Source organism: Triturus cristatus, chromosome 9 (assembly GCF_964204655.1).
Source record: "Triturus cristatus chromosome 9, aTriCri1.1, whole genome shotgun sequence".
Taxonomy (NCBI): Eukaryota; Metazoa; Chordata; class Amphibia; order Caudata; family Salamandridae; genus Triturus; species Triturus cristatus.
Window position 1 is genome coordinate 1148888939 of NC_140592.1, and position 24320 is coordinate 1148913258.

Consider the following 24320-nt stretch of genomic DNA (forward strand, 5'->3'; position numbering starts at 1 on the left):
AAAATAGTTGCTGGCTCCCACTGGCACCCACGATGGGTGTTGGCAGGGAAGCCAGTAGGCCGTGGGGCCCTGAAGCTTTCACTGTGATCGCCAACAGAAAATAAAGATCAGGGTGTCCCGGGTGGGCACGGCGACACTCAAATAAAGGTTTTTTTAAAATTAGGAATGATATATGAGCTGCAGGAGCAGCTCATATATTATTTCCTGCTTCTTGAAGGAATGCCCCATAATACCCTGCAAGGGCTAATTAAACCTTTTTTATGGTGCTTGGTGATGCCTATAAAAAGTTTTTTTGTGGAGGTTGGTGATGTCTCTAGAAAGGACAGTGTTACCACCAAGCATTTGTTTGATGTGGGGGTGCTGCAGGGAGTTCAGCAGCCCCCAGCAACATAAAAAAATCATATGTCTGCTGGGTCATTAACTCCATGACCCTAGGAGAGCTGGAGCTCTATGCTCTTCAACTGGAGTGCAGAGTCCCCACTTGTGGTGGCTTCTATGGCTAGACTTTACAGTTTGAAAAATGTTTAAAAAAGACTCAAAAACATTGTGGTGTTTTTTTAATTAAACTTTATTACATTTTTTATGACAATCACTTTCATTAGGCATTGCTTGGCATGAATTATTGAAATATACATCTCATTGTAATTATTGGTCCTTTTTAATAGGCACAATTTTTACATTTTGGTGTTCTGATCTATTTGACAAAGTCAGGTGGTCTGCTTTACTTAAAATGATGCAAAAACAACAGTTGATGGACAGAATGCATAACAATGTCATACGTTCACCCCAGTACAGAGATCTGCGCCTAAATCCATTGTTTTTTTGCTCACCGTGTCGTTCCAGTTTGAACCCAGCCATATGCAAATCAGTCTTGACCCTGTGCCTCATGGGAACAGTCCAGCCCGAACTGCCAAGCCAGGTCCTCTCTGGACTGGAAACAAGCATCCTAGGACCGGTTTCGGGGGTTTCACCCCTCTTCAGCCAGGATAGCTTGATTCCAGAGGCATGGAGAGCACGGGACCCACGTCTGGGCATACCCTTCCCACTCGGGGTGCCAAATGCAAAAACAACAGTTGATGGACAGAATGCAGAACAATGTCATACATTCACCCGAGTACAGAGATCTGAGCCTAAATCCATCGTTATTTAGCCCACTCTGCCACCCCAGTTCAGACATGGCCATATGCAAATCAGTCTTGACCCTGTGCCTCATGGGAACAGTCCAGCCCAAACCGCCAAGCCAGGTCCTCCCTGGACTGGAAACAAGCATCCTAGGACCGGTTTCGGGGTTTCACCCCTCTTCAGCCAGGATAGCTTGATTCCAATGGCATGGAGAGCACGGGACCCACGTCTGGGCATACCCTTCCCACTCGGGGTGCCAAATGCAATAACAACAGTTGATGGACAGAATGCAGAACAATGTCATACATTCACCCCAGTACAGAGATCTGGGCCTAAATCCATACTTAAAATGATGCCCAGATCCTAAGCTCAAACCCCACTGCCCATGGCTTTTGCGCAGTGGAGGGAAATGATTTGGTCACCAGCAGAGGCTTTGGCGAAGACCATGCGCGGTGTGGCACTACGTGCTGGTGAGCAGTTGGATGCAGGGCCTGGCTGCTGGCCAAACTCTGCGGCCAATCTCATGTCACACACATCCAAAGGCCATGCACGGAATGGGGTTGATATTATTTGTGGCAATAAAATATTACTTTACGTAAAAAAAAATAAACTAGAAAGTTACTGAAAGAAACAAAGGTTACAGTGGCCTTATAGTTAGATATGGTAAGAGTATCTTACTTTGCATTTAAAAAAACTTCTGAAATTCACGGAATGGGGTTCATATTATTTGTGACAATAAAATATTACTTTACGTTAAAAAAAAATTAGAAACTTACTGAAAGAAACAAAGGTTACAGTGGCCTTATAGTTAGGTATGGTAAGAGTATCTTACTTTGCATTTAAAAAAAACTTACGAACTTCACTGAAAAAAACTAAGTTTAAAGGGACGTTATAGTTAGGGGAAAACATACTGCTTTAAACAAACACACCCACAGAAATTTACCAGTTATAGCTATCTCAAGTAAATGTACCTCGAGCCCTAAAGTAACTATACCTCGAACCCTTTCCATTCATTGATAATTAACAACAATCTTACATAACTCATGACACAATTTATGACATCATTGATAACATAACTGTAACATCTGAAATTGCATAATGGATGGCAAGACTGTACATTGCAGAGGCACTAGTTATAGTTATTTAGGGCTCAAGTTGCAGTTCCTTTAAATAACTATAACTGGTGATTTTCAGCTGTAGTGTTTGTTTAAAATTGTATATTTTGACTGATATTTTCACCTAACTATAACATCTCTTTATCCTTTGTTTTTTTTCAGTGAATATATATATATATATATATATATATATATGTATATATATATATATATATATGTATGTATGTACACACACACACATATATGTCAAGCAATTATCTTTCTCTCTCCTCCACTTCTATTGTAGACTGCATGGATCCTACGAAGCTCTTAAGGGCGGAAACACCACAGAGGCCATGGAGGACTTCACAGGGGGTGTGACCGAGTTCTATGAGATTAAGGAGGCCCCTAAAGACTTGTTCAAAATCATGAAAAAGGCATTCGAGAGGGGGTCTCTCATGGGCTGCTCTATTGATGTAAGTTAACCATTTTCTGTTTCGGTAAATTGAAGGTACATGTTTTTCTGTGTGCTGAACCAAAAAGGATGCCGTGAAACAAATTGCCATTTTTGGACAATGTGCATTGTTTGGATAGCAACACACAGTGTCCGGGGTATCAGTGTGTTTTAAACAAAGAGACATTCAAGTGGTCACACAATATTCAGATTTGAAGAAAATGATTGAAGAGGTGAAAAATGCAGTTATAATTGGAGGGAGTGAATGACAGACTGAGCTAGTGATGGGGCAAACAAGCACATGGCTTTAGAAGTGAATGAGTGAGTTGTGAATTAGATATGGTAATGGAATGAGTGGATGAACCATGAAGTGAGTGAGTACAGAAATGATTTTATGGATGAGCGAGTGCTGAGTGGAAGTGTGAGTGTGATCGAGTAAGGGACTAAATAGGAACAAACTTTGAATGTGTTTTAACGCTTATGTCAATTTTTTCATACAGGACAAAGCCTGCTTTGGTGCACTGTAACCACAATTATTCCCCTGATAAATTAGTCCCACGAGGCTGCCCCTGACCTGTCCTCATGTGAGAGCAGAACCACATATATTCTTCCTGAGAAAATATGTTGCCTCATCACGGTGGACGCATTTAAAAAGTTACATTAGTTCATCTAATTAACTGTATTGTATGTCTTGTTTATCTCTGACCATACTTCTATAATGTCTAGTGCTTATTTCTATTTGATACATCTGGGGCTACTCTGAGAGAGCTGCTCAAAGACTGCACTCGGGTAGGGTTAAAAAGCTGCCTGTGTAGGTGGAAGATCCTAGCATTTACTACAAATGCAATATTATTAAACACTCATCAGGTCCTCTGCTTCTGCTGTGGCTAACAACCTCAACAACACCATACATATTCCACCACCCTGATATGATTACCTTGAGTTAAACCAGTGTGCAAAGCAGCATAAACTCGCTGCCTTGAATGGCAAGATGTCAGCATACTTTGACAGCACTCACCCTACATGACATAATACCTTCCATCCAATTGTCTGGAGGCCCCAAGGTCCCTCCTTTAAATTTACATTGTGTACCAAAATATATGGAACCTAATGCATGTGCTCAGGTGGGCATCACCTCAACTCTAACTCTCTTCTTACTCTCACCAGCCATTTCCACTCTGCTCACATATGTGGCACCAGTGACCTCAACTCAGCACCCTGCTTCATCTCTTCTGTATCCTTGTTCTTTTTGACTTTTGGCTCTGTTAATCTTCTCAATTTACTTAGATATCTACCTGTCCTGATTATTTCTGGATCTACTCTAGCCTTGCTGCCATCCTACCTCTCCATCTCCACGTACTTGGAGCTCTGGTCCATCCCCACCAATATCCCCTACTTGACTATGGGATCCATCTAGTCTCTGTCCTTGTCCCTAGTGAACATTTACCCTCCATCTGGCATCAGGGTGAAATATCCTTCTAAGTCTAAGTGCCTTGACGGTGGCATACCCCAACCATGGTAACCCTGTCCAATAATTAATTCAGGATACCTACGAATCTCCCTCCTTTACCAACGTAACCTCGGCTAGTAGATGTTGACTGAAAACTTCCAACTCTCATCATCAGTGGAGATTAAAATGCTATATTAATTCTAAGTCTCCTTTCACTCCGGATGCCTTAACAAAAGGTGACAGCCTTCTTACTCCAAGTAAGGAAGCCCAGAAAATTCATATAAACTAGCTTCTTGGTCTCCCTCTATAACCAGTTGACCCGAATTACAATTTGATACCACCAACCCAATTCCATTAAATTGTGCAATCCAAGTTAAATCACTTTCTGCTCGCTCACATCCCCTGCATCTGCAGAGCCAGAGCTGGCGACCGCGTCTTCCCGTACCTCGCATCCAAGGCCCGGAACGGCCTCCCCACTGCATATCAAAGCTGCCTCCTCAGCCCTTGAATTCAACAAGAAACTGACGGTATGGCTCTTTACCTAGACCTCAGACTCTGACAATCAGTCTCTTCCTTATATAGCGCCTGGATACTCTCCAGAGTGAGACTCGCACTCTGCAAAAAGCCATAACATAACATAACTTTCTGTCTTTGCCTGATTTTGCTTAACTGCCAAGAATGAGCTTACTTAGAGATGGGCCACCCAAAGCACTATGCCTTATGGCAAAAGAGGAACATTTAAAGTTACTGAAGACCATTGCTATGCTAGATACATTTCTTTTTATTCATTCATTTATGCATGAAACTCTCAAATTTTCCTTCTGGATGTCCTTCTCTGTTTTTACAACTGTGCATTTTACCTTTATCTTTCTTCATGAACTGTTTTCTCATCTCTTTAATATTTTCACAACCAGGAAAATATGGGGGGTACCTGTGGCACTTCACCTACAAATGATTTGGAGAAAAAGATTGCTCAATTAATTGAGAGCGTGAATGACCCCCTGACTGCCAAAGATATAAACAAGGAGGGCGCAGACGGACTGCCACCCCGGGTTTGTATGTTTGCAGCAGTGACCGCACCTCTTAACCACTGCGCCACGTTGAATGAATGTTTGGCTTGATGACGTTGGACTGGCATTGCTTGCCTTATTCTGGTTAGTGAGGCTGCTGTTGCTTGTGCTTGCATGTTTTAAAAAGCGTTTTTCACTGGTTACAGAGTACTCAGTGTGTACTTCACAAACCTGCATGCATGAATATGTCAATAGGCATTTATGCATTTAGCTTGAATGTGAATGCATGTGCTCAGTGAAGCTCCAGTCAGTCCAAGATATGTGCTATAACCTATTGTTGTTGTTGGTGCATCTTCCTTATTACTGTCCCTTGCTGCTCAGCCATGAGTGATGTCACTTGGAATGTTGAGTGTGTGGGACTGGAGGAGTTGGCAGTTGGAAGAGATGGGCTGAGCAGCAGGGAGGCTGCTCCTGGTGGGGCTTTACAAGAGATCTACAGGGCTTTACTGGAGCTCTACATGGGCTTATATATGGACTTTGTAACTTGATGAATAAACCTACGACTTGTTCTAAGTGACCTGTCTACGAGACATCTTTCATTATTACAATATCTTTAATACATCGAGGGCCAACTTGTGCAAAAAAAGTGCCTATCAGCCAATCCATTTGCACCATAATGATTCTTGTGTAATAGGGATCCAACAAACAGCATTTTTACATGTACAAATATAATTCTTGCTATGGTCACATGACAGGAAGTGGCAAAAATGAATTTTTGCTAGTATCAACTATGAAAGATGGACTCAGTTTAAAGCAACATCATGTTACACCATTGTATTTCCTAAAGTAGTGAAAACAGTGTACAATTAGGCTGCTCTGTTTTTTCAACATGGGTGATACTTAGAATACAGCTTCTCTGTTAGAATTTCTTTTGCGCACATAGTCAAATATAAGCAAACTTCTGTCTATATATGTCAATAAAATGGTTCTACAATCCAATTTGTCATTTTTTTGTTGTGGCAATTTCAATGCTACCGAAACAGCAAAATAGTGGAAAATGGCTTTCTACCGTAAATCAATATATAATGTCCCAATGGATATTCTTTTCTGCACAATAGTGTTTTGGTGCAAACTAAATGCTCTAAATTTAATTTGTAGCTGAACACCCTTTGCAGTGTATTTATATTTGTCTTGGGGAGCATTCCCACTGTAGATCACAAAGGAGCACAGAGTTCACAAGTTTGAGGACAAGTTTCTTCATCAGTTGACAAAGTAGGGGCTATTAACTACCTTGTGTTTTTTTAAAAACTGTTGATCTATACAACAACAGTTTACAAAAAATCTAGCAATTTAACAAGCTATATAAAAATAGATTTAAACATTCATAGTAAAACAAATCTTTTGTACTTCAATATGGTAATATAAAAAAAGTTATTTTATATGTTTATAATGAAAGTCAGGAGGTGGACAGACGTAAAATGTAAATCGTCCAGGAGGATGAAAAAGAAAGGATAGTGGTGTTCTTAAAACCCAACAGTAAAATAGATGGGGTAATTGTGCTGTTGATATTGTAAAAATCTCTGTGAATCTGTAGAACAAAGAAAATAAAAATAGAAAGCAAGCAAGTGTATACACAGTAAGTTAAGTAACCTTTTGTTCTAAAACTATTTATGATGACTTGAGACTTTCTCTTTATAAATCATTTGTTTTGATAGGTGGTTTGCCTATTCAAGATCTGTCTTTTTGTCAGGATTTTGGTAATCATGCTTCAGTCCTTTGATAATCTGTTAAATGGGCTTTAGAGTTGGGTTCATTTTTCCCACTAGATTTGATATTTTTAATGAGCTTTTATCTCATTACTGGGTAATAGTGACATTTTTCAGCACACTCCAGACGGGGTCTTTATTTGACAAATATACTGGAGACTATTGGAAACCATAAAATCAGTTAATCTATAATATATGATATGTGGTAGGAGGATTTATCGACCCATGTAACAACCAATGAGTGGAAGGTGATGAATTTGGCAAAACATCATCTTTCGATAAACACAAACCTATGACAAATGCAATGACACCCCTAAAGACCACTTAAAGTAGTTCCGGAATACAGTAACTAGTGCACTAGTTATCTAAATACTGTGGAAACATGGAAGCATATAGTGTGGGAGCGTCCAGGCTTTCAACTCTTCTGGGATTCAATATTTAATAAATTTGAAAAAGGCCTTGGGATTTGAATGTAACTATGACCATGAGTGATCCTCATATGCACACAGCAAAATGATGGCAGTAAATGTTCCATTGAGAATATCATTTTTTTGGAACCTTACTTGCAACATGAATTTGTGCTAAAAATGGATACCCACAGATTTGTCTACCATGGGAGAAGGGAATGAAGGAAATGATGCACCTGAAGGAGACATATTATCTTCGAACGGGACAAACCCTAAAATATCAGTGGATTTAGATCCTTCGTGGCTTGGATTAGAACTTTGAAATACAACTGACCTTTAATGTAATGTTAATAGAATAACTGCAGAAGTGATGAAATAAAAAACAAAATGAAATAGTTAAGCATTTATTCTAAAATCATACCTGAAGGAAAAAATTGTCTAGTTAAAGTAATCTTTTATTGTTTCTTTCAAAAAGTTTCTTTTTTATCTAAGAAATCTGTATTGTAAAGACTTTACCTTGCACTTACCCAAATTAAAATATAATAAACAACCCTTGTCGTCAGAAAATGGCTATGAGGGAACGCATAGAATTAATTAAAACTGAAATCACAACTCCCTGAGTGCTTCTCTTAATTAAATCAAATCCGTAACTGATGCTACAAACACAAGTAAAATTAGAAATGAAGGCCATTCAAATGATTTTTTTTATTTAGATAAGTACTCTCAGAAATGTTCATTTGAAATGATGTTAAGGGACACCACACTAGGGGCCATATGTAGGTACCTAAATACCGGTCGGTAACGGCCGAAAATCGGTAAATATCCCGTTATCGACCGGTATTTAGGCAATTGAGATGTAGGTGGCTGGATTTCAGGATTCGGTAATTTACCGAATCGGAATTTTAAGAAATCGGTAAAATACCGAATCGGTAAATTACCGAATCCTGAAACCCTATGTAGGGGGCACTCAAGTGAGTGCATTTTTGGTTTCTGGATTAGTTATTTACCACTAACTACAAGTTGATGGTAAATAACGAATACCTTTTAAAAAGCAATTTTGTGCTTTTTGAAAAGTGCCATGTGGCAGACATACATGCCCTTAGGGCATGTATGTGCGCCACATGTGCACACATGCACGATTCAGGGGTGCAACAGGGTGTCAATGTGACACCCTGCCACCCATGAATATGCTCCCTCTATTACCGATTCGGTATTTACCGAATCGGTAATAGTGAATGGCTTCCCATTCATTCCTATGGGCCTCCAGGCCCATAGGAATGAATTGGAAGGGATGCATTATTACCGATTCGGTAAATACCGAATCAGTAATACCGAAAATTACCGATTTGGTAATAATTACCGAATGTTTACCTACATTATATTTACCGATTCATAAATACCGATTCGGTAAAATTCGGTATTTAAGAATCGGTAAATATAAATTACCTACATATGGCCCAAGATCCCTCTTAATTGCCCAAGTAAGAGAGATATGTATTTACTCTTATCTTTACTACTAAGTCTACTTTATCTACTCTATCTAATCTATAATTGTGACATATTCCATTTTAACAGTGTACTACAGTTTAGTTACCTCTTTCTGTTTGCTTCTTACAATTTGTAAATCAACCATTAACAGCAGATCAAAAAAGACCACTTAATTGGCTAGGTAAACCAGTCATGCGATTAAGTACTTAGGAAAATATGTGAAAAAGATAAAATAATCTAACTATTAATAATTTCATATTAAACTAGGATGTAGTGTTATAAGTAACCTATGCTAAACAAAGAATAATGTTTTGTTTTTATAGTATTAGTAGTTCTGGTATTGGTAATTGCGGACCATATCTTATTCCAAGCATGTATTAACCAAATTCTCTTCCTACAAAATCACCACATTACACTGTTTCCCATAATATTTTCTCCAAAATGCTTGTACTAAATAATCCTTAGTAGTCTATTCATGTAGAAGAATTGTAATAAAATACTTTTCTCTCCACTATCAGTCGTGTGCCCCATTAAAGACTAGACCTATATAGTGGAAAATGCCCCTCACTTAAAGGTCACTCAAGACTTTTTGCCTTCTTCCTCCTCTTTTTCTAACCTTCTTTTTGTTGGCTTTAGGACTGAGCAATTTACTACTGCTAACCAGTGCTAAAGTGCATGTGCTCTCTACTAGAAACATGGTAACATTGGTGGGTACACATTTGGCATATTTAATTTACGCGTAAATCCCTTGTGAAGTGGTATCCCATATGCCCAAGGCCTGTAAGTTAAAGGCTTCTACCGCGCCTGAAGCCCTCATTGTGCCACCCACAAAAGTAGCCATTCAAACCTCTCTCAGGCCTGTCACTGCAGGGCCTGTGTGCGCACTTTACTGCCACTTCGATTTGTCAAAAAACCTTTAACAAGCCTTAAACTCCCCTTTTATTACACATAAGCTACCCCTAAGGTAGGCCCTAGGTAGCCCATAGAGCAGGGTGCTGTTTAGGTAAAAGGTAGGACTTGTACTTTTATGTTTTGCATGTCCTGGTAGTGAAAAACACCCAAATTTGTTTTTTACTACTGCGAGACCTGCTCCTCTCATAGTTTAACATTGGGAAGTACTTAATACACTTTTAAGCTGTAATTCCTGATTAGAAAGGAGTAGTTGGATCATGTTTTATATCTTTGGAATGGTAATGATAAATACTCCTTACTGGTAATGTTGGATTTGCCATTACTATTTTTGAAATGTCACTTTTAGAAAGTGGACATTTCCCTGCTCTTACTGCTCTGTGTGCCTACCGCCTGTTTCCATACATGTCTTAGGTGGGTGACAGCTACACTTTATGCATTCCCTCTAGACAACCACAAACACGGGAAGGTTAGGTGTGTCTAAATGCTCATCTGCATTTATCTGTATTCTAATGGCTCTTCCTGGGCAGGAACGGAGGGAGGGGATGACACATCTGAAAGGTCTGATTACCCCCACAGATAGTCTGGAGCCAGGGCTGAGGAAGAAAGTATACTTGCGCACTTCAAAGACCCTTCTTTGAAGTTACCCCCACTTCAAAGGGACATTTGTGTGTAAGTACTGGGTCTCTGGCACCACCACATCAGATACTTCTGGACCTACAACTGGACTCTATCAGAAGAACTTTTGTGCTGCATCACGTTCTGGCACTCTGCTGGACTGCTGACCTGGAAGGCCTGCCTTTCTCTTGTGCTGCCCTGCTGCATGCTGCTCTCTGATTCTGCTGAGAAGAGCTGGACTCTGCTTTTGCACCAAAGTGATCTAGAAGGGTTTGCTGGCTTGACTCCTGTTGCTTGAGACTCAGGGATATCAAAGTCTCTACCCCAGCTCCAGTGCCTGGTTCACTGTAAGTGTACCCAGATACTTGCATCACGGAAACCAACACATATCCAGTCTGCTTGTAGCAGAACCGGTGCATTGACGCGGTTGCGTGAGTACAATCGCCACATTGCTCTCTGAACTAGCACATCGCCTTGAGAGCCCGACGCCATTGAAACATGCATCACTACTGCTGCAGTGTGGAGAGATTGACACATCCTTCCACTGCGTGGAAAAACCCAGGGCATTGCACTTCAGAGCCAGCGCATCTTGGCTCTTTATGTATGGAAACAACACATTGCCACCATGCAGGATCGACATTGACGCATCGCTCGACACATCGCTCGACTGAGTCCTGCATCTTACTGTTGCTACTTTGTTCCCTGTGGCCCTATAGCCGGCCCGTGCTCCATTGCGGTTCGGCCACACTATTGACTTTGCCACTGTCCATTTCGGCCAGGTAACCCCCATTGGCACTTTATGCTTCTAAGCACCAGAGGTCTTTTTATTTTTCAATAAGTCATAACTCAGCTTCTATACATTTGATTTTTGTCGGTTTGGCATGATTTATTTAGGAAATGATTGTCTATTTTTCTTTTTGTGGTGTTTTCATTGTGTTACTGTTTGTGTTGCACAAATACTTTACACATTGCCTCTTTAGGTAAGCCTGACTGCTCTGTGCCAGGCTACCAGAGGGTGTGAGTACAGGTTATCTTTTAGTGTGTATCTGACTTAGCCTGACTAGAGTGGTGGTCCCTACTAGGACAGGGTGCATACCTCTGCCAATTAGAGACCTCATTTCAAAAACTATAACCTAAATTATTTTGTTATTCTGGCCAAAAAAAGAAGAGAGACAATTATATTTTCTTTGCAATTGATGAAAACAATATAAGCTATAATGTTGTAAATGATCCCTTTGAGGTTCTGTTTAATGCAATTTATCACATTATTAGTATTATTAGTGAAATGTGAAAGTCAAGGAACTGTTGATCATTAGAAACACCATTCAATAAGAAAGGTCTTAGCAAGCTTTAAGTTCGTTAGTGATGGGAGATTAAAGATAATTAGATCTCTGGGTCATATATAAAACACCTGCATAAGGAAAAGGGAAAAAGTATTTTATTTTTCTAATTTTACCCAAATAGGATTAGTATGTATGTCTTATGTGTGGCAATGACTGAGTGTGAGGTAGGTCTGTTGAGTGTCTTTGTAGATTGCCGGAGAAAAAGGTGACTTCTCCTAGTAGCCACGGTGCACCAAATATGTGAAAGTTGACATCCTTTTGGTTGCAGCTAGAAGGAAAAGCCCGAAAGAGAAACACCTCCTTTAGCAATTGTGTTCATATTTTTTGATAAAGTAGATTGAAATTGTGATAATGAGCAAGGCACCAAACCTCTGACAGCAAGAGAAAAAAAGAGCCAAACAGCATAAGGAGTCAAGAGTCAGTTGATCCGCAATGGAGTTGAGCCAAAGCTGCTTAGATGAAGAATAACAACAAAAATAGCAAAAGCTACACTAGGCAACAAAAAAGTATTCATCCAAATCTGCTGGGAAATATCAGGAACAGAAGTGTATAACAATGGGGCGTTGAGTTTGATGAATCAGGAAACTAAATGTGTTGCAACGCATCCATCATTTCCACGCGCTGCTTATAATATGCTAAAAAAAGGAAATGGCCTTACATAATGAGACTCTGCCATAACTTGTATTGGGAAGCAGTGGTGGCTGGCATGGCTCGCGGGTGGTGAGTCGGGCACGTGGAGTCGTGGGGGGATCGCAGGGGGTCATGCGGAGTTGGTCAGAGATTAAAAAAAAAAAGTACCTGGAGGCCGAGTCCCGTGTCTCTGCTCCTGCTCTCCTGCGTCCGACTCTAAGAATAGGAAGCAGGCAGCCAGGCTCCCTCCCCTAAGCCAATCACAACGCTGCAATGCAGCGTTGTGATTGGTATCAGCGCCATGACACGGCGCTCAGCCAGGGGCTGGAAGGGTGGGCATGTTCTCTATGCAGGCTGTAATGCAGCCTGGTTGGAGAATGGGGAAAGTGCGCATGACTGGTTTGGGCGGCCCGAGAGGGCTGACCAAACAGTCATTGTGCACTTAGGAGTGGGCAAACCACTCCTCCCCTGCTCCGAGAGCAGAGCAGCCCCACCAACCCGCCCGTCACAAAGCAGCAGGACACGAAGTATAAAATGATAATAACTCAAAGTTATTACCATTTTATCTTTCTACTTGGCACTTCTTAAAAGCAGTGGAGCGAAGCTCTTCCGCCATAGCTGAGGTGCTGCCTTTGTTAGGAAGTTCATGTGATTCACAGTGAGAACGTCATCTTGAATTGGACACTTTATGGTTGAGCTCCACCTTCCACCTGGTGCTCATGGTGTCTGTCCTCCAACAAAGAAGTCGTCCAAGTATGACATTCCATGCACCATGAGGTAATCTAGAGGAACTCCGCTGCCCATGCTCCATACCATCTAGTGCCTAGAAGTAACACCTCCAAACTCCCGCTATTACGGTGCCACTAGAGTGTCTCTGACACACACACAAAACCCCACTCTCACAATGGTGTGACATGCAGAAATATGCTGATCATGTCCAAGGCTGCTTCTCCTATGAAAGCTTAACAAACTTGAATAAGTTCTAGTCCTTTATCTAATTCTGGGCACAAATGTGACAATCGGTTACCAAAACCATGCTTATCTTAAACGAAATGCAGAATAATATGTGTAGAACTTAGGAAATAGACCAGCACAATTCAGCTTTCCATCACCCCATTGATTATCTGGAATTTTTATTATGCCATACAAATGTGTAATACATACTTTGCAGGAAGGACTTGTTTATGTTAATTGGTAGCATGGATAATGGTAGCATCATCACTTTAATCTTGCCAGCATGCCCCATCATAACAAGATACATAGTCGAATCTCTCAGATTCAACCTTGACTCGAATCTCTCAGACCTTTCGAAGAACATATTGGCAAGAAGACCTAACGAGCCTGGTTCCATTTCTATCTCCGAAAAAAGAAAGGGAAACCTTTTCTCCCAGCAGAAGTCGTCAGAATACCAGTTCCTTCTCCCACCAGAATGAAGGTAACACCCTGCTTAATAGCAGAATATTTTGCACAGATTTTAGACATGAGGAGATTAAATGACTTGCTCACAAACGCATGATGTTAAACCATGTCTGGGATTTGAACCTGATTCCTCAGTTCTAATGTCGGCAGCTCTTGCCGCAAGGCTGCATATCCTCCCCACTGGCTTGCCCCATGTCCAGCGATCCATTGCTTGTTCACACTTTTGAAATACCAAATTCTACACAATAAAAATAACAGACACAGAGTTTCAATTATAACAACTATATGTATGCTTAATAACCTCTACATAAAGGATAAAATGTCTCTAATGGAATTAGAAACCTACATATAAAAATATTTGATTTTAGAATTTTTTTAAATCAAACCATATAAGTCACAAATGTACTTATGACAAAAATAATATAGTTGTAGGTCCTCAAATATGTCTATATTCAACGTCTACCATGAAATCTGACAAAAAAGTATCTATTTCTTCAAAGAAAGTAGATGTTGTAGTTTTCATGGTTAAAAACATAACATGTCACCTGTGTATACAGAAAACATTTATTTCTTTATGTCCATATTTAAAACATATAGGGCCCGATTACGATCTCGTTAGGAAGGCTCCCAGATGGGTACCGGAAAGTGTGAATCCAATTCGGAGCCTTTGTTTCCGACGAGTTGTCACCTGCTCCGAACAACCAAGTACGATGCGAAGATCTTGTCCGTGTCGACCGAATCGTTTCTGGAACCAATCCTGTCCGACCGACTTATTCGCAGACGAGCCGGATTCCAGCAGGGCAAGTACAATGCATGATTCGGTCAGTTGTATCGCTTCGGTTTCAGCGAGACGAAACAGCTGTCAGAATCGGACTTTGGCCCCCCTTCACCCAGAGAACTTCGAATCGGTCACAGGGTGTGTGCTTGGGTCCCCCGATCCAAGCATGCACAGTGTGACGGGCAACATGCGGTGCCCGCCACAGGGTGTAAGCTTTTCCCCACCCTCCCCTTTTTAGGTCGAGCCTATAGCGGCAGCGCGCATGCCCTGCTCGCTTTGCGAGGCATGCAGTTATCTAGTATGGAGTGGAAGCTCCACGGAAGCTCCGCCCAATCTCCACCGACTCTCCGCCCATGTTTTCAATTGGCTTGTGTGTTTGTCTTTCGTAAATGCTGCCGTCTGATTGATTATGAGGCTGGTTAGTCTCGCCTTATTATGGCCATGTTGCCATTTGTATCCTCCCATGGCTACTGGCCCCTTTACTTCATTGTTACACGGGCGTATACTATTTCTTTCGTGCACACGTAGAGTCACGCAGCTTTGTCTGTGCCTTCTCCTCTCTCTCCCCTCACGTTGTCTATGCCTTCTCCCCCCTCCCTCCCTACCGAAGTCTGTGCCTTCCCCCCCCCCCCCACCGCCGTCCGTGATGCCAAGTTGCCAATGCAATAGGTTTCCCGTAAATTGGAGACCTATTGCATTGCAAATGCTTTTTTTTTTTTAAACATTTTACATTTGAAGAATAAAGAAAATATTAATTATTTTTCTTCTCTGACGTTGAAGGATAGCGTTTTTTTGTCGTAATAAAATAAGGAACCCGGACTTGATATGTGGGAGTGCAGACTCCACCCCTGCAATAGTTACGGTAGTGTTAGTAGCCGTAGTTTTGTGTACACTCGTAGGCTGGGTGTGGTGCGGCGCTCCGGGGGCGGGGCATGGCTGCAGCCTGGGAGCTCAGGCAGGAAGCGTAACTGAAGATGGCGGAGTCCCCGTGGCCGCTGGAGGGCTAGAGCTGAGCGACCATGGTGGGCGGCCAGCGGCGTCGCAGGGACCTACTTGTGTCAGGGGACCACGACGAGGGGCCCGACTCCACTCTCCGGTGTCACCACTGCCCTAGCTCATCTTTCTCTACCCTGGGGCCCGCCAGCGCCCGCCGCAGGCAGCGTCAGGGAGCAGCCCAGAGCTCAGTGGCAGACAGACAGCAGCGGTGGGGGGACGGGGACTCCCCACTGTCTCTCTCCTCAAATCTACCACTATTGATGATGATGATCAAATACCCAGGGGCACCCGGAGACCGAGGGGCTCTGTCCAAGAAGTGTGAGTACCACTGGGGACGGGTTCATTGGGGTACACTTTGTGGGTCCAACAGGGCATTGTTGGGAACTTGCATTAGTCCTTGATCTGAGCATGCGAGGACTCCAGTTGCTTCAATTATCTTTGGACTGAAAAGAGCGCACAGCAGCCTAGACAGACCCTTGGGTGCACAGAGCTGTCACATGCATGCTGTGCTGCTTAGTGTCATCTGGCATTGTCTCCTCCCCACTTATGGCACCGGCCAGTGCATGGCAAAAGACCCTGTTTCCAGAGCATCTGATTTAAACTTTAGAAATGCATAAATTAAATAGATTGGAAATCGTATTCTAGTTAAGTACGTTTTAAGCACTTTGGTTAGAAAGGGTCCTCTGAAAGCCTCAGTCACAGTATCAAGAGATTTCGCCATAAACCGTAATAGATGCTGCAGTCGGAAATCTTTCACCATGATACTATTATAGAGGCATGCTGCTTTGGGAGTGGTGTTTTCAGAAGAAGGCAGGCAACCAGATTGCATATTTTGCACACATAGTTGGCCTAGTTAACGAGAGCACCATGCAGTAAGGATGCATTGGACACACTGTAGTAAATTAACTAATCATTAAAAGCAACTCCGGAAACCCCCTCCTTTCTTTGCTTCAGTTATCTTCTACAAAACAAACTGGTTGCTATAAACAGGCACCAACTTTTCGCAGAATTTGTTTTCAATATTTATTTTACATTTTTAAAAGGCGTGCTAGGAATCGCAAGTGCATGAACAGAATATAAATGTCCATATAAAACTAACAAAGGATGAAAAAAAAGAATTAAAGCTGGATTGTTTAGAGATCGGTATGTATGTTAGCATTGGTAGGTACTTGAGTGCCGGCCTGATCAAGAATACTTGATGACAATAACTGAAAGCACAGCTTCTTTAAGGCCTTGGCTGTAAGCCTGGGGTGGCGTATACCAGATTGTCTCATTGTGTAGCTATTTCTTCACGCTCTCTTGGTCAGGTATACGTGGTGTTTTAGGGATTTATTAAGCACAACGGTTCACATGCAGGGTGAGAGTGTTCCAGCTACATAGCTGAAAGACATTCGCAAAGCCAATAGCTCTGGCTAAACACATACAACGTCCCAAAAGCGAGGCCTATTGGCTATGCCAATGCTTGTTGCTATGGGAACCTGTGTACGCGTCGGTACACGGGCTCCCATAGAGTTCAGTGGGAGTCCGAGCGAACCGAGCCCGTCAGCATATGGCTGCATCGTACTTGTTCGGTCTGACTCGAACAGCACGATTCGCTTGGAAAGCCCTCCGGAGCCGAGTTGAATGGAGGGCTTTTCTAGCGAGATCGTATTCGGGCCCCTAGTAGTTTTTTTTTCTAATCCTACAAACAATTGTCTCTTAAAATAAAACAAAAAGAAGACTACACTCTACTACCTATATTAGGGATACAATATAATAAGGAAATCAATCTAAAATATATTAGCCGGATTCTGTTTCATTATAAAGATCTCATCATATAGAATGTCTTCCTTTAACAACATCAGATTATTCCAAACCAAGTAGCCCAGGGAGAAACATTTCTAGCAGTAATGTTTTTACCTTTGCAAATATCTTACAGTCCAAGTTTATCAATGTGATTGTCCTGTAATTCTTACATAATTTAGAGTTGTCATCCTATTTCGTATCGGGCATGTCATGCTGGAAAAATGCTCAGGACCAGGTGCTTTGCCTTTTTTAAAATAACACAATAACTGTATTTTCCTCCAATGCAGAGATTTCATTTTCCTCCCCCAAAGGTTTCTTAAAACTATTATATTAATTATCTACTCCAGAACAGAAGGGTTTGAATCAGATCGAGGGTATGCATATTCTTTATTAAATTGGAATATACTTTATAAATTAGCTTTTTTATTTCAAGTTATTTAGCCAGCAGTTTACCTGGTTTATTCTGCCTCCACAATATCTAATGCTAATGTTAAGCCTGTAACCATGTTCATACTCATTGGATTTTCTTATAAAGAACATTTTAACTATGACGAGATCAATCAAAAGAAGGCTTGGTATTTGATGTATAATGCTAATATTTCAAAAGTTTAACATTTAAAAAAATCTTTAAAGGCCCTTTTTAAGCATTCTTGTTTTTCCTAAGGCACACTGAGCTGTAAAAACCTCCAAATGAAACCTTAAGTCTACCATATAATAGTATTAAATATCATTTATTTCCAAATTAATTAGGTTCTGCCTCAAATGTTTAATATAAGCACTTCTAGTGGAAAGAAGAAGGGCAGCAAAGAACCCAAAAGCATGTATTGTATTAGAATGTATGTGACCAAACACAACACTATTGTATTGTGTTGTATGATGCAGCACACCATAAAGGATAACATAAAAAGAAAGAAAAGATTTGAGGGAGTCTAAAGCAAGAAAAACCTTGCCTCACCTCTTCTCACCATAATGGTAACATTCCAGCATCAAATCGTTGTTTTTCATTCAGACCATAACAGACACTACCAATCTGTAGAAATGACCATAAAATGTACATAATAAACACACAACATAACTCGCATATAATTAATATTCATATAATCATACCACAAAGGCCTCTCTTGAAAGAGTTGTATATTGAAATAAATATATATTTCAGGTAAAACCAAAAATTAACATAACAAGCACAGATAGGCAATCTCAAATGCAAGTATGCATAGGAAATGCACCCAAAGATAAAAAATGACCAGTATTTCAGAGGCTCACTGTAGAATGTTTTAACATTGCATAATCACAAGAAGGCGGAAAGCAGTTTAAATTGACTTGGAGGTTGGAAAAGTTGAAGAACGAGAGCACCATGACAGATCTTGAACTATAATAACAGCTTTTTTTCAATAGCATGTACTACCAAAGTTTTGCCATTTCCAAGTGCTGTACATAGCAGGTGTTCCTGATACCAAATGTCATGATACTCAGTTTATCGACTTTGGAAGATAAAAGAGTGACAGAGATGGACTCAAACTAATTGCAGTGCAGGGGAAAGGGTATGCTGAGAAAGAGGAGGTATTTGGCAAAGGGTTGGTTGGAATCACCATTCACCTCTCTTTATTCAGCACAGGTTTGACTTTGATGAGAAGACAGAGGAGAGGATGGAACCGGAGCTTTCCAAACGGTGTCAGAGACAGAATAGGTCTAGCAGCCCTGGTGTGGGCATGAGCAGTAAACTGGAATGGAGAATGTGGTATTGCTTGGAAATGTTGGCAGAGTTCAAGCAGCGAGGTGCACACATTTCTTCATGTATGGCATCAATGAATTAAGATATTATGAGTCCTATGTAAAAGTCATTGCTGCTGATGCTATCTACAGGATTCAGATTAGAAGTGATTGACTAAAAACAATCTGGATTAATAAGTGATGATCCACAGAGGGATGTGTTTCTATGAAGTGCTTCTGCCCATTCTTCTCACTGGAATAGCTTTTTGGGTAAATATATAAGCATAGAAAAGGAAACCTAGTATCATTAGACACCCACTCATTCCTCCATCTATTCATTCACCCCTTCCCAAAACCATGTTCCACACTCATACAACCACCTATCCAAACCCATCCATCCATCCATTGTTTGGAGTATGTGCTTGCATTCAGTAAATATCTCCATCATTTTGCAAAGTAAGTGACTTTGTAATGCACTTGTAAGTATACAACTACCTGTTATTAAGTAAAAGCAAACAGGCACTTGCATGGTTGTATGCTGGGCCATGCTATATAACAAATATTTTCATATTGTTTAATACCAAATTTATCAGCGAGATACATTTTTTAGTGACCTTATAATGTACTTGTTAGTTTACAATTACCTGTTATTAAGGAATAGCAAACAGGCACTTGCATGTTTGTATGCTGGGCCATGCTATATAACAAATACTTTCATATGGTTCAATACCAAATTTATAAGCGGAATACATTTTCTCTAGCAAAATGTCACTGTTCTGTCTATATTCTGTAATTTTTATAAAAAACAACTAACCATGAGCAGTCTCTTGCATGAGGCATGTCTTGTTAATCTATTGAATCAACACATGGTTCTCTAGTCTTACCCAAATGTCTCTCTCTGTGTTTCAGGCTCTAGTTCCAGCTCGGTTTGAAACCAGAATGGCCAGTGGGCTTGTCAAAGGACATGCCTATTCTGTTACAGGAGTGGAAGAGGTATGTTTCTAATCCATGGGTTCTTTGGGCAGTTAATCCTGATCACTGATTACTTTCTGTAGTATTTGTTCATTTGACAAACTTGATAAAATCTAAGTGACAGCAGAGGTATTTGATATCCTACATTTCAAAAAACAGTAAAGGCGTTCCATGAATGCATGAGAAGAGGTTAATTCTCAAGTGAAAGCAACAGGGGGTCATGTGAATGTAATTTTAGGCATTGAGACAGGAAAATACATTATTTCAACATATATGTAGTGTATAAAACGGACTGATTCTTAATATTTTAAGCATATTTGCAAAAAGGAAGTGTGTGACTGAAAGCACATATTCTGTCTTACATTATTAAGACAAATTCCTAGTGAATATTGTGATGGTGTTGATTTACAAGATAATATGTAAACAAATGGTGACTGTTTTCCAGTCTAAAAAAATACTGTTTTCCTAATTGCTTGCACTGATACACATCTTAAAGTATATCACAAGTGCATGGTTTTAAATGAAGGATAGCATTGCCAAGTGTTTTTCAGCATTAGCAACATTTACAGTAGATCTTGTTGTAGCTGCTGGAGGTGTCGTGTACTGAACTGAAACGCTTAGGGCCTGATTACGACTTTGCCGGTCTGGCGTCCGCCTCGCCGCTGCACCACCAAAGCTGTGGTCTGGCCACCCACCAGATTAGCAATTTCCTCCTGTCTGGTGGGATTTTTTGGGGTGTTCCCACTGTGGTGCCGCTAAAATTGGGCACCGCAATAGGAACACCAAAAACAGTTCCTGCACGGCATGGACTAAAAAGTCTATGCCATGCAGGAACCGGGGTGCATGCACACAGGGGGACACATGTGCCCCCCTAAGTACATCCACAAGCGTGAGGTACCAGGGGCCCTATAGGGCCCCCTTTGTTTTCCTCTCCGCCAGCGTTTTCACGGAGGAGGAACCGCCATGAAAACCCTGGCAGGGAGGAAACTCCTAATATGCTTGGCAGGACCGCAGTGGTCTCGCCAAGTATATTGATGCCTCTACACCACCGCAACACCGCTAGGGATCAGCGGTACCCTGGCGGCTGCAGCGGGGCAATGGCAGTCCTCCTGCCGTTACTATAATTGGGCAGTCAGGAGACCGCTACCGCCGCCCCCCACAAGTCTGGCGGTCCGTGGACCGCCAAACTCTTAATCACACCCTTTGTCTTTAGGCTTTTGCTTCACTCAGGTACTGTGTATGGTAGGTCAATGATAAGAAGAAATATGCTTTTCTCTTCACACCAACGTCCACATTTATTTCAATCATTGATGTTTTAAATGTAAACTTCTCCCTGTGTCAGTTTAATGGGCATTTCCAGCAATGGTTGATCAGATCTCAGTCAGTATATTGACTTTTAAATATCATGCAAATACAAAATTAACATAAAAATATTGTTAACCAAAATATCAACTACATAGGTGTATAGAGGTATTGCAAATGTGGTGTTCTTAACTCTATATCTATGTAGCTTGAAGGTATACATACATCCATTCAACGTACGTAGATCTGGAGTTAAGAATTTGTAATACCTATATGTACTCATGTCATTGATATACATAGCCTCAAGTAACATAGATGTGGAGTTAATTATATACCTATGATTTCCTTATTGATATTTTGGTTACTGGTAGGTTTGCTATGATATTGTGGTAGCAAGATATTTAAATCTTGGTTTCTGGTATCATGCCAGTTGATTCTTACACATTGTGTGTAATAATAATCACTAGACGTTATTCTGAGACCTTAGCAAAATTATATTCACAATGGTAAATTCATGATCTGTGGCTTTCCTTCTTGCCCGAGGAGCAACTTAAATGAGTGGTACAATGCAACATTTCTGGTATTCTTCATCCCATGAGACTGAGATTCATACATACAACCATTGATATTTGACTACTGAGTGTCTGCTAAAAAGTGTTTAGCGTCCTTACTCTTATCATACAAAAACAGAAACATTGAGAATTGTTTGAAAAACTATGCACACGAGGAAAGAGATACACCTAACCAAAAGATGGAATCATTTTAAATCTACTTTTTATGGAGTTATTTAATGAACTTAAAAAAATAATTTGACTTTCTTTTCCATGGTAATAAAATAACAGTGCATTGGAATGCTAACCTGTCCTTTGTCTTTTCAAACCCTCAAAAAAGACGCCATTCAAGGGAGATAAAGTTAAGCTGGTGAGGCTCAGAAATCCATGGGGGCAAATTGAATGGAATGGATCGTGGAGTGATCAGTAAGTTCTGAATCATTTTGAGCCTCTACAATGGTTTTGTTACTTATATTTGCCAGTGTATGGTTGCTTAATGTTACATACATGTGCAGTGTGCAAAGTGTCTACATAACATTCCAAGCATGTAAGATGACAAGGTTGCCAGGGTTCTATGGTATGATTGTTATTTAACTGATTTGATTTAACCTATGCCCTCAGTTTCCCCAGGCCAATGCATGAGAAGTTTATGTAACCATGTTTTATTTGCATGATGGTACCTACAGCCTTGATTATCCCAATATAATTTCTACACTACACATCCCAGAATGTAAAAGGGCTGCTTATGCATGGACCTGGGAAACGTGAGAGCGTTGAATCATTGTCAATGGAACAGATGCACACCAAAATACTTTTTGGACGTTCAGAAAATGTCTTGAGCAAAAGTCGATCCTTTAAAGAAATCTACTTCGCTTATGTAGGGAGATAGTTTATGATTTTTCATTTGTCTAATCACCTGTTTATAAATACTACATTCTGAACAGTAAGTCATGCAAGCATGATGTAGGTTACAGGTCCAATGATGTACCAGTGCATTGACGATTATGAACTGCTGCATTTGGCTGCAAGATGAGCTATATTGGACCTAAGCAGCAGATGTAAAAATGTAACAAAATGGTGGTGGGAGGTAGTGATGATGGATATAAATTTGCTTTGTTTTTAAATCTAGGATTGTATATGTGTGAATTGTTTTCCTGTTCTCAGCATATATGTAGGAAATGTGTTCTGCTGTTTAACCGCCCTGCAGTTTTTGCTTTGTGATTACCTAGTTTTGGACTTTTACTGTGGGTGAGTCTCACCATCTGAGTCTCATTCATAGGAAATTCTGGGGAAATGGACTGAGAATGCTAGCTGCCAGTGTCGCCTTTATGATAATGTCCTCTGCTGCGCAGTGGAGTAAGAGTCTCTGTGCTGTTTGCGGGCAGAGCATGTGAGACTACCATCTAGTTCATTCAAGTATCTGTGCACTTATAGCATATATTGGAAGAGACCATTCAGGGATTGGTGTTGGACTTATAATGTGAGTGGGCATGCATAAGGTACATCTGTGGTTATTACTGAAGAGGCTGTGCTCTCACTGCATTATACCTTATGGGCGAAATCTGCACCACCACACAGTTTCCCCATACTTAGGCCTAGAGCTACGGGTCAAGTATCATTTTTAAGAAACACTGTGTGCAGATCCACGATCATTTATGTGATATTTGTACTCTTTATGGCATTTGAAGATTTACCATATTTCTCTAGCTCAGCAATAATCAGATTCCAGGCCACTGTCCCCTGACTGGGCTAAGTTGATTAGTTTTCTGGCCAGCTGGAGGAGCCAAGGCCGTACCACACAGTAAAGCCATTTGACAGTGCTTAGCCCTATTCCTAAGAAAGGAAAAGGTTGGGAGAAAATCTACATTTACTAATTAACTCTTTAAACTGCACCTGGCCTGGACAAGTCCAAGCCCACAGAAACAAAGAAGGACGGCCAGATCTTCGGAGTTAAACACAGAAGGTGCTGAGGCCCTCAGTGAAGGTCTTGCTATAGAAGACTTCAAGTTACCATGTTTAAATCTCCAAGAATGCCGTGAGTGTTGAAGTAGAGATGTGATGGAGTGACAAAGTGGCACCCATAATCTGGCAGAGGTGCCTACCCTACAAAACTTTCCGACCCCCTCAAAAGTTCCTGCAGGAGAGAGACGTTTGAGACCTCACTGCACCTGTGAGCGATAACCACCAAGGAATGCCCACCAGGAAGGAGAAACTACCTGATGCCACAACAACGATGGACTGAAGGACTTTATCTCCAGTTGATATTCAGAGACTGGGAGTTTTTCTCCGCGGACCCCTTATGCCGCCTGAGAACTGTAGTGGAAAAGTACCTGATGGGGATGGTGGAGGGATCTCCTGGTACTTATGTGGACAGGTCCCTGAGCTCTCTGACACACAGGTGCTCTGCAGTACCCAGGAGGAAGTGGGACATGGGCAGTGTGGTAGGGAAGGTTGTCTGCTTGTTGGCTGTAGAACGGCTGTGGAAGATGCCCCCAGGCTGGAGAGAGAATTGG

General features: G+C 41.1%; 1 protein-coding gene across 8 annotated transcripts in view; it reads left to right on the forward strand.

Annotated features, from left to right (window-relative positions):
* The window catches only part of CAPN3 (calpain 3), a 496647-nt gene that overhangs the window by 280446 nt on the left and 191881 nt on the right, over nt 1–24320 (forward strand). For 5 of the 8 annotated variants that reach the window (XM_085627100.1, XM_085627099.1, XM_085627102.1 and 2 more), the window contains 4 exons: nt 2524–2692; nt 5035–5172; nt 19892–19975; nt 22148–22233. In XM_085627100.1, coding sequence (XP_085483226.1) covers nt 2524–2692; nt 5035–5172; nt 19892–19975; nt 22148–22233 — 477 coding nt within the window. The remainder of the gene's footprint in view (nt 1–2523; nt 2693–5034; nt 5173–19891; nt 19976–22147; nt 22234–24320) is intronic. The other 3 variants (XM_085627104.1, XM_085627105.1, XM_085627106.1) reach the window with 1 other exon arrangement.